The sequence below is a fragment of the Scleropages formosus genome, chromosome 1, assembly GCF_900964775.1.
Source record: "Scleropages formosus chromosome 1, fSclFor1.1, whole genome shotgun sequence".
NCBI classification, from domain to species: domain Eukaryota; kingdom Metazoa; phylum Chordata; class Actinopteri; order Osteoglossiformes; family Osteoglossidae; genus Scleropages; species Scleropages formosus.
Genome location: NC_041806.1, coordinates 37,391,740 through 37,404,748, shown reverse-complemented (window position 1 = coordinate 37,404,748; position 13,009 = coordinate 37,391,740). Strand labels below are relative to the sequence as shown.

The window sequence follows — 13,009 nt, the reverse complement described above, 5'->3', positions numbered from 1 at the left end:
ACAAATCAAGTCAAGTTTAAATTACTGCCCTGGATGGTTGACCGCTGGAGTGGGTTCCACTCTACGGCAATCCTCCGGACCCGTCGACCAAAGCGCACGACTGAGAATACAGCGGTGTAGAAAAAAAGAGAAACGTTTACCTCTCCTCCTCCACTTGCCCTTCCCGCTCTCCTTGGTGTTGGAGTTGCTGCCGTTCTCGGTGCTCTGGGAGTCGGAGGCGTTGTCACTGCTCTCCTCTGATCCCTCCTCTGACAGCTCTTTTGCGCTGTCCGAGACGTCCTTCTGTTTCGAAGAGAACAGCAGCAGCATCCAATTAATGAAACAAAAGAGGAGAACCAGACAACAACTAAGATGTTGCACACTGTCAACATCCCGGAATCTCGTTCTAACCTTGAATGACCCATCTTGAAAACACGAATGTGACCAGAAATATCCTCAGATTTGCTTTTCTTATACCTACATGCTGGCTTTAAAATGTGCATATAATTCACTGTCAGCGAAGCCAAACTGAATTTGTCTTAATGATATACTGCAGAAGTGCTCTGAGGCACAGCACAGTGCCGGCGCCTTCCACAGCGGACATGGTAAACCAAGGGAGAGCTCCCTGACCGCTGTTCTGGCTCCAGTCTCCACATGGTGCTCACTGTTTGAGTGTAACTATGACTATACTGGCACTGATCAACCCCAGCGGCTTCTCCAGAGGCAAGAGGGCAACGAAACTGAACGCGGTCAAGATGATGATTAGCGGCACTGGGTTCCTCAGTGCGTGCTGGGAAGAGGAGCCTGAAAATCCCGCTGCTCTTAACTAGTACACTGATTAAAGACACGGGACAGCAGGGACATAGGACAGATGCTGTCAAGAGCATGGATGTGGATGGAATTCCACAAGTATCTTCAGGGTGGACGCCCTACCAGATTTAAATTCCTGTTTATAAAAGATGTGCAACATGGGATATATGCCTCTGTTCCCTCCCAGGGATTTACTACAGTCATGGCCAGATGGCATCATGAAGACAGTATGAGGTCAATGCAGTTTGACAGTCTGTTTGGGTGACTGCAATTCTGCCATGACTGCTTCCGGCAGGTAACACTCCTGTGAAAAGGCAGGCCCGTGTGTGACGGCTTTAGAGACACATCGGGTCTCAGAGCTTAGTTTCGCCCTAAAGACTCTACCGTTCAAGACTCAACTAATCAGCCATTTGATATGACATTTCCATTGGTTTAAAAAAAAAAAAAAAAAAAATCAATTGTATATATTAAAAGTGCAAAATGTATCACGTTTAATTTAATTATTGTGGAAAAGGCTGCGATTACCAGTGACTCTTCTAAATGGCAGCAGAAGGAAGCAAAGTGGTTAAGGGCACTCACTTTTCTTCCTAATGAGAGTTGGTCCTTATGGTTAATTAATTGAACTGAAGGTTACCAGCTCATGTTCATGTGCTTTGCTGTGGTACCGCTGAGGACAGAATTTAGGCTGAAACTGTGCTGTGAAAGTACCCACCTGCATAAACGGTTAAAATGTTAAGTCACTACGGATAAACTCAGCTAACAAACAAAATTAATAGTAACTCCAGCAATGTTTCCGCTTCATTTCTCATCTTTCTTTCCCTACCACATTCTTGAAAAATATCCCCAGGTCTTCTTCTGTTCTAGTGTGTTGCGCTCTGAGCTGGAGGCTCTTAGTTTTCTCCTTCCCAGATAATCACAGGGATTTCTCAGATGTAAAACGAATTCCCAGGGAAGCCTTAGTTCTGGACTCCTCATTCAATTGTCTTAAACCCACCCCCCCGCCGTATGAGTCAGTCCTTTGTACTCCGTGCCGATGCCTCCCTTGTGTTTGGGATTTCTTTTTAGGTCATGAGAAAAACTTCAGTGGGCGAGAGCACATAAAACAGCAATCAGGGGACTTCTGAGCAGAAAGCTGCCGTTGGCTTCAGCTGCCAATCATTTTGACAGTGCGGTGATTTAAGAGCAGAGCTGCTTGCTCGCAGGAGGCAGGGCGGGGGGAAATAGATGTAGCCTTGCCAAACAACTGCATTTAGCTTGGATTGGCACGATGAGCGAAGTACTTTGGAACCAAAATAATCACCTGTGTCAACAGCCCCTTTGAAGGACACCTATTTGCGTTCGGCTTTTTCGATGTTCACTTCTGGCCGTGGTTGAGCGAGAATTAAATATGACGCAAATCACGTGTAACACGCTTACCATCTGAACAAACAACAGGGAGGACAATACGAATTATTTAATTGTTTAGCTGATGCTTTTATCTGCAGCAAATCCCAATTTTACCAGTTTATACAGTTAATGTAGGCAGCAAAATTAAATACCTTACTTGATGGTATTCCAGAAGGACCATTAATGAGACTTGAACTGACAGGCATTCGTTTATAAGGGTCGATCCTTAACTACTATGTGACATGCTGCCTTTTTTGCACAAATTGCATGTATTCAGGAAAACACTGTGCAGTTTTTGACATTATAATAAAGATCTGTTACTGTACGCCATTCGCTCTTGCTGCTCTCTTATTTTACAATTTCATCTTGGCATGGTCCAGTGATTGGGTTTTAGAAGCTTAAATGGCTTTGTCTTGCAGAAAACAGGAAAGCAAATCCAATTTCCATCATGACAAAGTAAGTATTAACGATTTTATATGAGAACTAACAACTTGGCATCGTCAGGGTAGGCAGAATCAGAATTTTTGTCTCACTATGACAGCAGTTTATTCGATTTGTCTCAGGCTACTTAATCGGATATCTGCACGAATCAGATTCACTTACTGTACCAATAACATAATCCTGTTGTACCATTTGATAAAATAATTTATTTTTATTTAGTGGTTTCAGTTCCCATTGTTCTCTCATAATCCATTCATGAAAGCCTGTACCACCTCCTTTGTTTTCCTGACCTTGTATATATAATGACAAATGCGCATATGCTATCTACGCTGTATGTTAAACACTAAAAAAAAAAAAAAAAAAAAAAAAACTATTTTCCTAATGGAAGTTCCCATCATGCTGTTCAGATCAGGAATAAAACTATGGTGGCACCAAGTTCAAACATATATCTAGGAGGTGAAGGTGCTGATTGAAGGAAGAGCAAAATAAACTGGCTCCTTACCTTACAAACACTTCTGGGCCCTGGAGTGCTTGTAACTCGACTAGTTTGTAAATCCAAAAACACTTTTACTACTAATCACAATTACTAATATCTTAACCACACAGACGTCCTTTGATTTATTCATATCTTTTTACTGATCACGACACTCAGGCCTGAGCTGTAAACAGCATCAAGTTGAATTTAATTGATCTCACACTCTTGTCATTTTACTGCCAACTAATGGTTTGGTATGTAAGCACAGGCCACGTTTGCTCAGCAGCAAGCTCAAATTTTAGAAAAGACATAAGAAAATGTAAGAAAAATAAATATATAACTAGAAAAATGTGCATATCTTTTGGAAATTTGTAACTGAGTCATTTGTAACAAAAGGAGTAAGCGTATACATGAACACATGCATGACATACATGAGGTTAAGCTTACTTTATGAAACCAGAGTTTTTAAAAATCTACTTTAGGTATGCTAGCCCCTCATTTTCACCCATGAAGAAAATAAAATTTCTGCAAAAGGCACGCTGTTATTCTACAGACTCAGAAAAGCTTAAAAAGCTTAAACTAATATTGAACTAATTTCTGCATATTTATGTTTTAGAGTAGAAGGAAAAAAGTTATACAAAAAATTAATGAGATTAAAACAGAATTCATTGTTCTTGCCTATATTCCAAATGTAGACTTTATAAACACCCTCAGACATAGAATGGTAAGGAAGTTTTTTCTATACCAGCTTATGTTTGATACTCGTTTGATACTAAAATTATGCGCGATCAAAAAAGGTTCACGGAAACATTTATAATTCAAAAAAAGGTTGTGAAAAGTAAAACCACAAAAAAATGTGCAATCATTAAGGATTGAGTGTATACGGTTATTTTTATTCCTTCAATTTTTTTTTTCTTTTTATTTGTGAAGTTGCGGTATTTGTTGAGGGTGAAGGGCATCTAACATGTGTGTGGAGGAGGGGTGGGTCTGAGACGCCAGACTGCACTGCTGAGCCTCTCGGGGGTATCGTGGGCCTAATTCAATGAAACGCCGATGAAGAGAGGTGCCCACTTGACAACCTCAAAGATATACTCATGTTGGTACCCTGTGGTTGTGTTGGTTAGGAAGGGAGGTTAAGCTTCTTGATCTCGAGTCACAGAGATGTATGGTGGCAACGTTGGATGTTGTTCTCTGTGGCTTCATGGTGAGGTTGACTGGACTGGGTCCTTGTGTACAGTCGTTGTAATATACACATGGGGTGTAACATCTTGTCCTGTATATCTTGAATGCGTTATAGCACTTTTTCCTTATGATATTAGACATCATTTTGGGTGATTTTATGGAGAACTTGAGACAAACTTGGAACAAACTTGAATTTTTTTCTCCTAAGTGATAACGAAATAAGTTACTGTCTTGTCTGGTTTTTCAAAATTTGGTCTGTTTTCAAGAATGAATTAGGACTGTTTGATGAGGAAAACTGTATTTTGCAGCCTGCAGACCACTGAATGACAGATGTTTTCTGCAGATCCTGGTCTGTACCTATGCACATCATGAAAAACACAGACTACATAAGCACAGTAGTTAAGCTTTCATCTACAACGGATAAAGACACTACATCTGTGTGGCTGTGCCATCAGGTGCACAAAGTGATGATAGGGAGAGATTCCTGCTCTCCTGCAATGACACCCCCCATAAAGAAACAAGAGTTGAGTTTCTCTCTCCTGCCTTTGTTTCACTATGTTGTGTGGGTGGGCTGAGGAGTCACGCTCTCCAGCTTCTCCTGACAATGGCTCCTTTCATGAAGCGAGACGACAGGCAAGGCAATCCGCTAGAATGTCAGACTCCTGAGGACTCAAGCAGATAGCCTGGCACCGCGGGCACCTGTAAATAGCATTCGCCATGAAGCCATAGTTTTCTTGGACTTACTGCCTCTGAAAGGGGCCTGGAGTGGGAAGGACACTATCCAACACTATGCAGTCCCTTCTGAAAAGTGCTGCTGTGACATGTGGTTTCACAGTAGACAGCGCCAATGTTTCTGAAGACCGCTGCTCCACGGTCATTCTGGCATTTGGCAGTTCTGCTCTAGGGGGATGGGAACATTTCCTACAAGTTTTACAGGTTCCATTTCATTAGTTTATAACAGGTTGGACCAACAGTGCTCCATTGATTTTCGTTGGAGACTCCAAATATTGCGATTTTTAAACTGAACATACAGCTTAAATTCAGCACTTCCGAGAGAAGATAAAGTGAAAACAAACATGTTATGTGATTCATTGCTTTCATTCAGCATGAGTAAATTGGTACATGGTGTCTGTTTTGTATATGGCTGTTGTTTTGTATATTATTATTGTCTTCTCCTTCACACCCTTGTAAATTTTTACACTGCATTTCATGTTTGGCACTGAACCACAGCTAACTGAAGCATGCTATATACTGGCAATAAAGTGTTCTGAGTTTGGTGTGATCCAGATCACAGCTTCCCCACAATCGTTCATTTATGCAGCCTATTTACTGCCAGAGTTCTGCACCTCCGAGGGGGGTCGGTGGCGCAGCGGCACAGCGGGCTTGGCTGGGTCCTGCCCTCTGGTGGGTCTAGCGTTCGAATCCTGCTTGGGGTGCCTTGCGGCAGACTGGCGTCCCATCCTGGGTGTGTCGCCTTGTGCCCTGTGTTGCTGGGTTAGGCTCCGGTTTGCCGTGATCCTGCTCGGGACAAGCGGCTTCAGATCACGTGTATGTGAGTTCTGCACCTTATGTGCGGCATCTGCACACTTGCAGGATTTCAATCTTTCCTTAAACGCCACACAACTTGCGGGACATCACCCCATTCAGAGTCATTTGGTAAAGCAGCCCTGGCCTCTCGTATACTAGACCGCTGGTCACCAGTTTTCTGTAACCAACACAGCTGGGATATGGTGCACAGAGGGCCAGTCTGTTATTTATAACAGAGGGTGAAAGACCGGATCCAAGATGTCACAGTGCCCGGCTGTTGGCACAAATCCAGCGCCTCAGACAACACCACATCATGGATCTGTCCCAGTACCATCATATGTTGATGACAAATCTATCGCTGCCCTCTTTTGTATGGCCCACTAGTTTCTGTACAGCTTTACTGCAGATCTTATCATCAGCTACATGTAGGTACGAGCCAGCCATTTTAGACAATCCACTTTTTATCTTCCATCATATTTGCACTTGGTAATCTATATTTTGTTCTGTAATCTGCATTAAATCCTCAATACTCCGTGCTGCTGTGAGCATAAGCGCACCTGTCAGATTGAGCACGTGATGAACGGAGAGAATCCCACCTGCAGGCTGCTCAGCTGCTTCACACACAAAGAGAGCAACGACGGGACACATCAGAAAAGCAGATTTACAGAAAATGCATGCACAAAATTTCCCGAGCACCACAACCAGCTGTCTAACCAAAGCCAACGTTTTCATCATTCGAAGACACTTCACATAGTGATGTGATCTCATATCAAAAGAAAAGCCGGCATCAGGTCAGTAAGAAAAAGAAAAAAAAAAAAAAAACAACTGTCAAGATACATGTAACCTTATGTGTATGTACAAGTACTTCAACAACCAGACATGTAGAGACATACAGTGTAAGAGCAATGTAGACATCTGATCCTGGCAGTAGAGATTTTTAGATATGCTTCTCTTTGTACTGCAGCGCAGCTCCTGCTGCAGAGACGTGCTCATCCCATTTTTTTTCACAATCAGCGCATTAGGCAACAAATCGTGCCAAAGCGCAGCAACTCACGTGGAGGAAAATATGTTCCGCGCATTTCTGTCCGAGGTCAAGCAAAGCGTCCAAAAAGGGTGCGGCGAATCCATCGGTCAACATCGCAGCGGAATCCAGCAAGCCGCCTTCGCACATTAGGAACAAAGCGCCCAGGTCGATAAGCCTAACAAGGACACTTCCCGATTCACTCGTAGAGCGAAGCAGAGAAGAGCACAAAACCGCATGATAATAGCTTATCATTTTCCCTTCCAGGAACTACTGTTAAAGATTAACATCTTACACAAGTTAAATCTCCAACCCAATACCAAACAGCGTGTCAGCTGAGGGCCAAAAAAACTGGACAAACACAACAAACATTCAGCTTCAAGAAAATGATTTCGTGTTGTCGGGAAGGGTAACGGGGTGAAACCTATCACCATCACCGGGATGCTCCTTCATAGTTACGGTTCCGTACAGCAGCGCTACTCCTCACGAGGGTACAGTGCACGTCCGGTCACTGACCAGGCAGACGGTGCGGTCATCGCGGGCCGAGAGGGGTGATGACAGACCAGTCACAGTGCGAGAGGGACCCGCCAAGAGCATCTCTACAAACCTGTATTCTTCCCCCTCCGTCCCTGCTTCGAACCCTCAAAATAGGACATTATTACACCCAGTGGGTCTGGTGGAAGATTGTAACCTCAAATAAAGATAGAAAAGCTGTGTCATTTTGGCAACAATACCCATTCATTCCTGAGCTTGAGCCATAATCTGACAAAGCAGATAAATGTAATGGCATTCGTTCATTAGAATTTTTTCAACTATTAGAGCGAAGCTTAAAGATTATGTTTCCACACAGGTAATCCTGTACATCAGCAAAGTGCAGACACATCACTACAAGGAAACTCTATACATTTTGTATAATTGCATAAAAAGCTATCAGATTCAGGCCTTGTGCAGAGTGAATTGATGCACCCTTTGGACTTCTGTTTCGGCATTCTGACCCCAAGATATCAAACACAGTTGACTAATTTTGCCAGGAAATCCGTAAATCCCATTTTAGTTCTCCGTCGTGCGGCTTTCTGAAAAAAACATGAAGGTCTAAAGTGTATATCTGCTGCTACAGAAATTACATATACTGCCTAGTTCAAATATTTAAAGTAATTTCAACGTTCCCTACCCAGAAGAAGCTGAATAGTTTTGACTTATGACTCATGTAGCTGGTACTTGGATAAAATATTATTATTATTATTATTATTATTATTATTATTATTATTATTATTATTAAGCAAAGTTTACCAAAATGTACCTAAGTTAATATTGCATTATTTGTAGTCTTCATGCACCATAATATTTAATGTCATTTTATGAAATGTATTCCAAACCATTTCAGTCATAATACAGCTCCGCTTGTAAAAGATTAGTTCAGGCAGATTTATGCAGAACAGTTTTATTGCAAGCTATTAGTGCAAACAAATTAAAGCTGACATACAGCACATAAAAATTTAATAGCGAAATTCAACATGATTGCACGGTTTGTGGGAGAGCGCAAACGTGTGTTTCCGTCCACCGAGAAGCGTTTCTCTGTGCCTCCCAGGGTGTCCCGCGCGGTGTGAAAAGCTGGACCACGGCAGGCAAGAGTCAGAGCCGTGTCACCGTGACCTCTGCTGGCACGGCAAAGCACACATCAGTGACAGCGCTAACAAGTGCACATTAACTGAGAAACGCAGCTATTTGTCAAGCCTCACTCTACCTGCCATTCCATTATGAAGAACTCCTCCGAGCCGCAGTCTCGGAACATTAACAGACGCTGAAACCGCGAGCGTTCATTTTAAATAAAAGGCGCCGTTTTCGTTTAATTGCCGACCATCCGAAAGTCACAATTTCAGACGGGGAAGCCGCTCTTTGGGAGTTTGGGCCGATGATGCTGCACGGCCTGCTCCACAATGGATGTCGGGCAGTGCGATTTATCGCGCGCATCACCTCCCCGCTACGATCGCTTTGAATTTGGTAGGGGTCATATGGAAACCATGCATTCAACTGAGAGCCCAGCACTGTCAACAGGCAGCCAGAAGACTGCCCAGAGGACCTGGAATTGGCTACTGTGGAGCGGGGAATATAATGGAGAGCTCAGTAGATCAATAAACACGCCTCTGCATGTGCCTTCCCGAGCCAGTAAATTTAATGGAAACGTGGCGCTGGCTCCGTCGAGCCCCCCCCCCCCCCGGATCGATAGCGGCTCCGCGGCGATATCACGGGGGCCGCACGGATCGATGGAGGAGCTGAACGTCACCATCGCAGGGTGACCGAAGCTGAACCGGGGACGTCTAACGCCAGGGAACCGAAATGGGGTGTTGCCAGAGAGGGCGGGCTGCACTCCATCTGAACTCACATGCATCCCGGGATCAGGACGTCAACACGGAAGCGGGGGGGTGTGCCATGCTCGGCATATAACTGCCTTGGGATTTGCTCATAGCCATTCAGCCGTGACTGGCATTCGGTACGGTTGGTGATTAAAGGTTTGTGGGAGGAAAAAATGACCGCGTAGTGCTTCGTGACCACTGTGGGCAGCTCTGCACAGCACCTGCAGTTCACAGATTAAGCCTGAATGCACAAAATGCAATTTACACAACTTTTGCTTCGACAATGGCATATCTTCTAGTGCGGGAACTAATCGTGTACAAATGGCAAATAATTACGACACAAATCAGAAGTTCTATCAGGGTCATGTGGAAAAGAAATGAATAATAGTGTCATATATATGCTCATAACAATGGAAAAACGCATTTTATACTGCACAACTGACACATTACTAATAACGCAGTACAACTTAGATGCACTTACAGCAGGTTGGGTTCGGAGCCACAAAGGAGCGCCTGACACCGCTGTGTTTATACTAAACAGCATGAAGACTGATCACAGGTTTCTGCTATTTCTCATTAGCATCTTGGCAATGTGTTGCCACAGTATCTTGAGATGCAGCCGGCTCTGCACGTCTACTGCAGAAAGCCCGGGCAAGCTCCTTTCGCATCAAGATTCCCACATAACATCGAGCCTCTAAATAAAGACCACCATTGCTGCATAGATTCCCATTTAAACAAACTACCCGAGATAGTGTTTTTTAAGCAATCCTGAGAACACTGTCGGCACCAGTGGCTTCGTATTTGGTATGATGGGCCAGCTGCTCAGTTCTGTCAAACAGCATTCGAGTGGTGGCCATTAAGGACTTCATTCATTCCCCACAGCTTCTTTCTTCCGTACATAGAGTGGCTCTGTGCATCCAGCCGCTTTGTTATTTAGACGCACTAACCTTTAGCATGTAGACTCCTATGCGGCCAGGTACTTTGTAGAAAATCCCCTCGGCCCCGCGGGAGTTGGCATGCAGCATTGCATTCAGGCACGCCAGCGGTGAGGTCCCACTAGGAACAGGAGAGAGAGCCAATTACGCCCTTCACAGCCGCCCATCACAGCCTCCCATCACAGCCGCCCATCTCAGCCACCCATCTCAGCCACCCATCTCAGCCACCCATCTCAGGCTGCTGTGTTCCTGTTTCGGGGTGGTGCAGGTTTGGGGTGGGGATGTGTTGATGGGGGGGTGGCCTGCTTCTCTGTGCCTTCATTGGGGAAAGAACCACGTCAAGTCAAATCTGACATCCTGCTATCCTTTCATGACATGAAATGGCATGTCTTATACAATGTGCTCGCGAGACTCAAAGCTTTTGTTGAAAATGCGCCCATGATGCAATACTGTGTTATGCATTACTACAAGTCACCCAGCAGGTATATGTATATCACAACTTAATGGATTTTACACCATAATATTTATGTGTTTGTTTGAAGATAAGTAAGATATTTAATGCGGAAGTGTAGCATTAATAAAACATTGAAACTTTACAGACATCCATAAAAATAAGCACAACTGTCAAAATAATCTTGTCGTTATTTTGTTTCTGATATTATTATTTTCGCTGCTGCACACAGAGTGCCAAAGAAGAGCTGAAATTTGAACCAAGTAAAATCCTTGATAGGTCCAGACCAATACCTCTGAAATCCAAACCAGGACATGGTAATTTTGGGAGTGTGTGCCCTAAGGCTACACATTAAGAATACACATAAACATGTTACGTTCTCTCGCAGTTAAAAAAAAAAAATGCATTGCCATTACTACATACACAAAGGTGGAAACTAAACCGAGTCAGATAAACGTTTATTAATTTGTTACTCGGATGATGCTTTTCTCCAAAGAGGCTTATATGGTTAAGGTACTAACAGTGATTTACCCCTTATACAGCTGGGTTATTTTTACTGGAGCAATGCAGATTAGGTACCCTGCTCAAGGGTACTACAGCAGGAGGTGAGATTCAAACGTGGGTCCTTCTAATCCATGGCGGCAGCTCTAACCACTACGCCCCCTGCTTCCTCACTCATGATATAAAACTAGTCTATTCTGATGGCTTTGAACTGTGTCTAACCGCAATGTTCCTCATCACTGCGATCCTCAGCAGTGCTTTTTCACATGGCGTTCCGGAGCAATGACAAAAAAGCGTAAAACACTGTTAGAAATACCAGCGCGCACAACAGTTAAAACAAGAACAAAAAGACGTCTACACACAAAATGCCTACACACATTTTAAATCTAGTTAAAAACAACAACAACAACAACAGCAACAGCAACAACAACAACAGCAGCAGCAGCAACAACAACAACAAAAACAACAGGGAAAACAACTCTGCTATACATCATGTTATTAGGCATTATGAATTCCTAATATGCTCAGTAATCTGCAGAAGAAATGATATCACGTCCAGATGAAAGGATGAGAGGGGAAAGAATGAGTTTCCTTACCCCAAAATGATTAGCTTTGTCTCACTTTTCAGGCAGAAATACAGACTACAGAAGCAAGAGCAGTGCATTTCAAACTCATTCCCAAAGTCCTGTGTGGCTAAGCATGCCAGCTCATGTTAGAATAGCTCACAGCCTCAAGTTACTGCCAACATGAAGATGGTCTTAATTTGCAAGTAAAAGATACAGTTACCAAGACCATTTTCATACACTCAGTCCTTCTCAGAGTAAGCACTATCCATTCAGGACTAGGGACAGCAAACACCTGGTGCTGTGTTTGAGTTCAGAAGGGACAGCTTGTAGACACCATGCAAGAGGAGGAAACAAAACGGGAGCACTGGTTAGTAGATCTAAAGCGGTTAAAGAGAGATTTTTTCTTACCTTCTGGAGGACAGAGACAATGATACCAAAAAAGGCAAAGAAACAAAATAATTAGAACTGTATGGAGACAGTAAACTACAGAAAAATGGAGAAAAAAATGTCATAATGAAAGAAAAAAATTGGAAAGAAATCAGGTCAATTACGCCCAGTCAACAAAGCAACGGGACAACATGTTCTATAAAGGGGTTAAACAATCTGTTTATGAGGAGCCGAAAGCTACACCCACCCTATATTAAGTAATGAGGCTTGCTAGAAACACAAGGAACCAGCTGATGGCATTTGTGGAAGAGATTTGCAGACCAAAAATGTTTCAGCAATGTTTTTAATAAAGCAACAACACAAAATAAGCCTGTAGTGATTAAGAATAATACATCTCTTAAATCCCACATTCAGCTCATGGAACCAGAATGACTGCGCTGGAAAATACATCTGCTGCAAAAGGTCAGTGTACCATTGCCTCTTTTAGATTCTTTACTGCACGTTAATGACCGCCTGAAAATGCCTCACCTCTTTCGCTCTGACATAATGTACGTATATATGTATGTTTATCTGGATGCTTCAGCCAATAAATCCTTTGAACATCTGCAAGTCTGTACTTATAAAAACAAGCCAAGTTCAAAGTTCATTTGTGTAGCAAGGTGACTTTTATCATATATTCACTACCATTATATATTTACATTTTTATTGCCTGACACCTCTGCTCAAGGCAACTTACAGTATTAGGTTTGTATAATTAGCTGGTTTACAGTGATTTACTCATTTTTACTGGATTATAATACAGGAGCAATTCAGAGTAACTCTCTTGCTCAAGTGGGAAAGGGGATTCAAACCCAGGTTCTTTGAGTGCGAGGCAGCAGCTGTAACCACTGCTTTGGCTGCCATTACAGTGTTGCTTATCACATTAAGACCAACGCTTTAATGGATGATAAGTAACAGCTTGCAAGAAGGAGTTGTTACCTCATCAACTTTCACA

General features: G+C 43.1%; 1 protein-coding gene across 3 annotated transcripts in view; it reads right to left on the bottom strand.

Moving 5' to 3' along the window:
- asxl2 (ASXL transcriptional regulator 2) overlaps positions 1-13,009 on the bottom strand; it is a 61,291-nt gene that overhangs the window by 26,788 nt on the left and 21,494 nt on the right. The window contains exons 3-5 of one of the 3 annotated variants that reach the window (XM_029251160.1): positions 12,037-12,039; positions 10,123-10,231; positions 141-282 (exon numbers count right to left, since the gene is read on the bottom strand). In XM_029251160.1, the coding sequence (XP_029106993.1) occupies positions 141-282; positions 10,123-10,231; positions 12,037-12,039 (254 nt within the window). Of the gene's footprint in view, positions 1-140; positions 283-10,122; positions 10,232-11,658; positions 12,008-12,036; positions 12,040-13,009 lie in introns of those variants that run through there. The other 2 variants (XM_018743713.2, XM_029251162.1) reach the window with 2 other exon arrangements.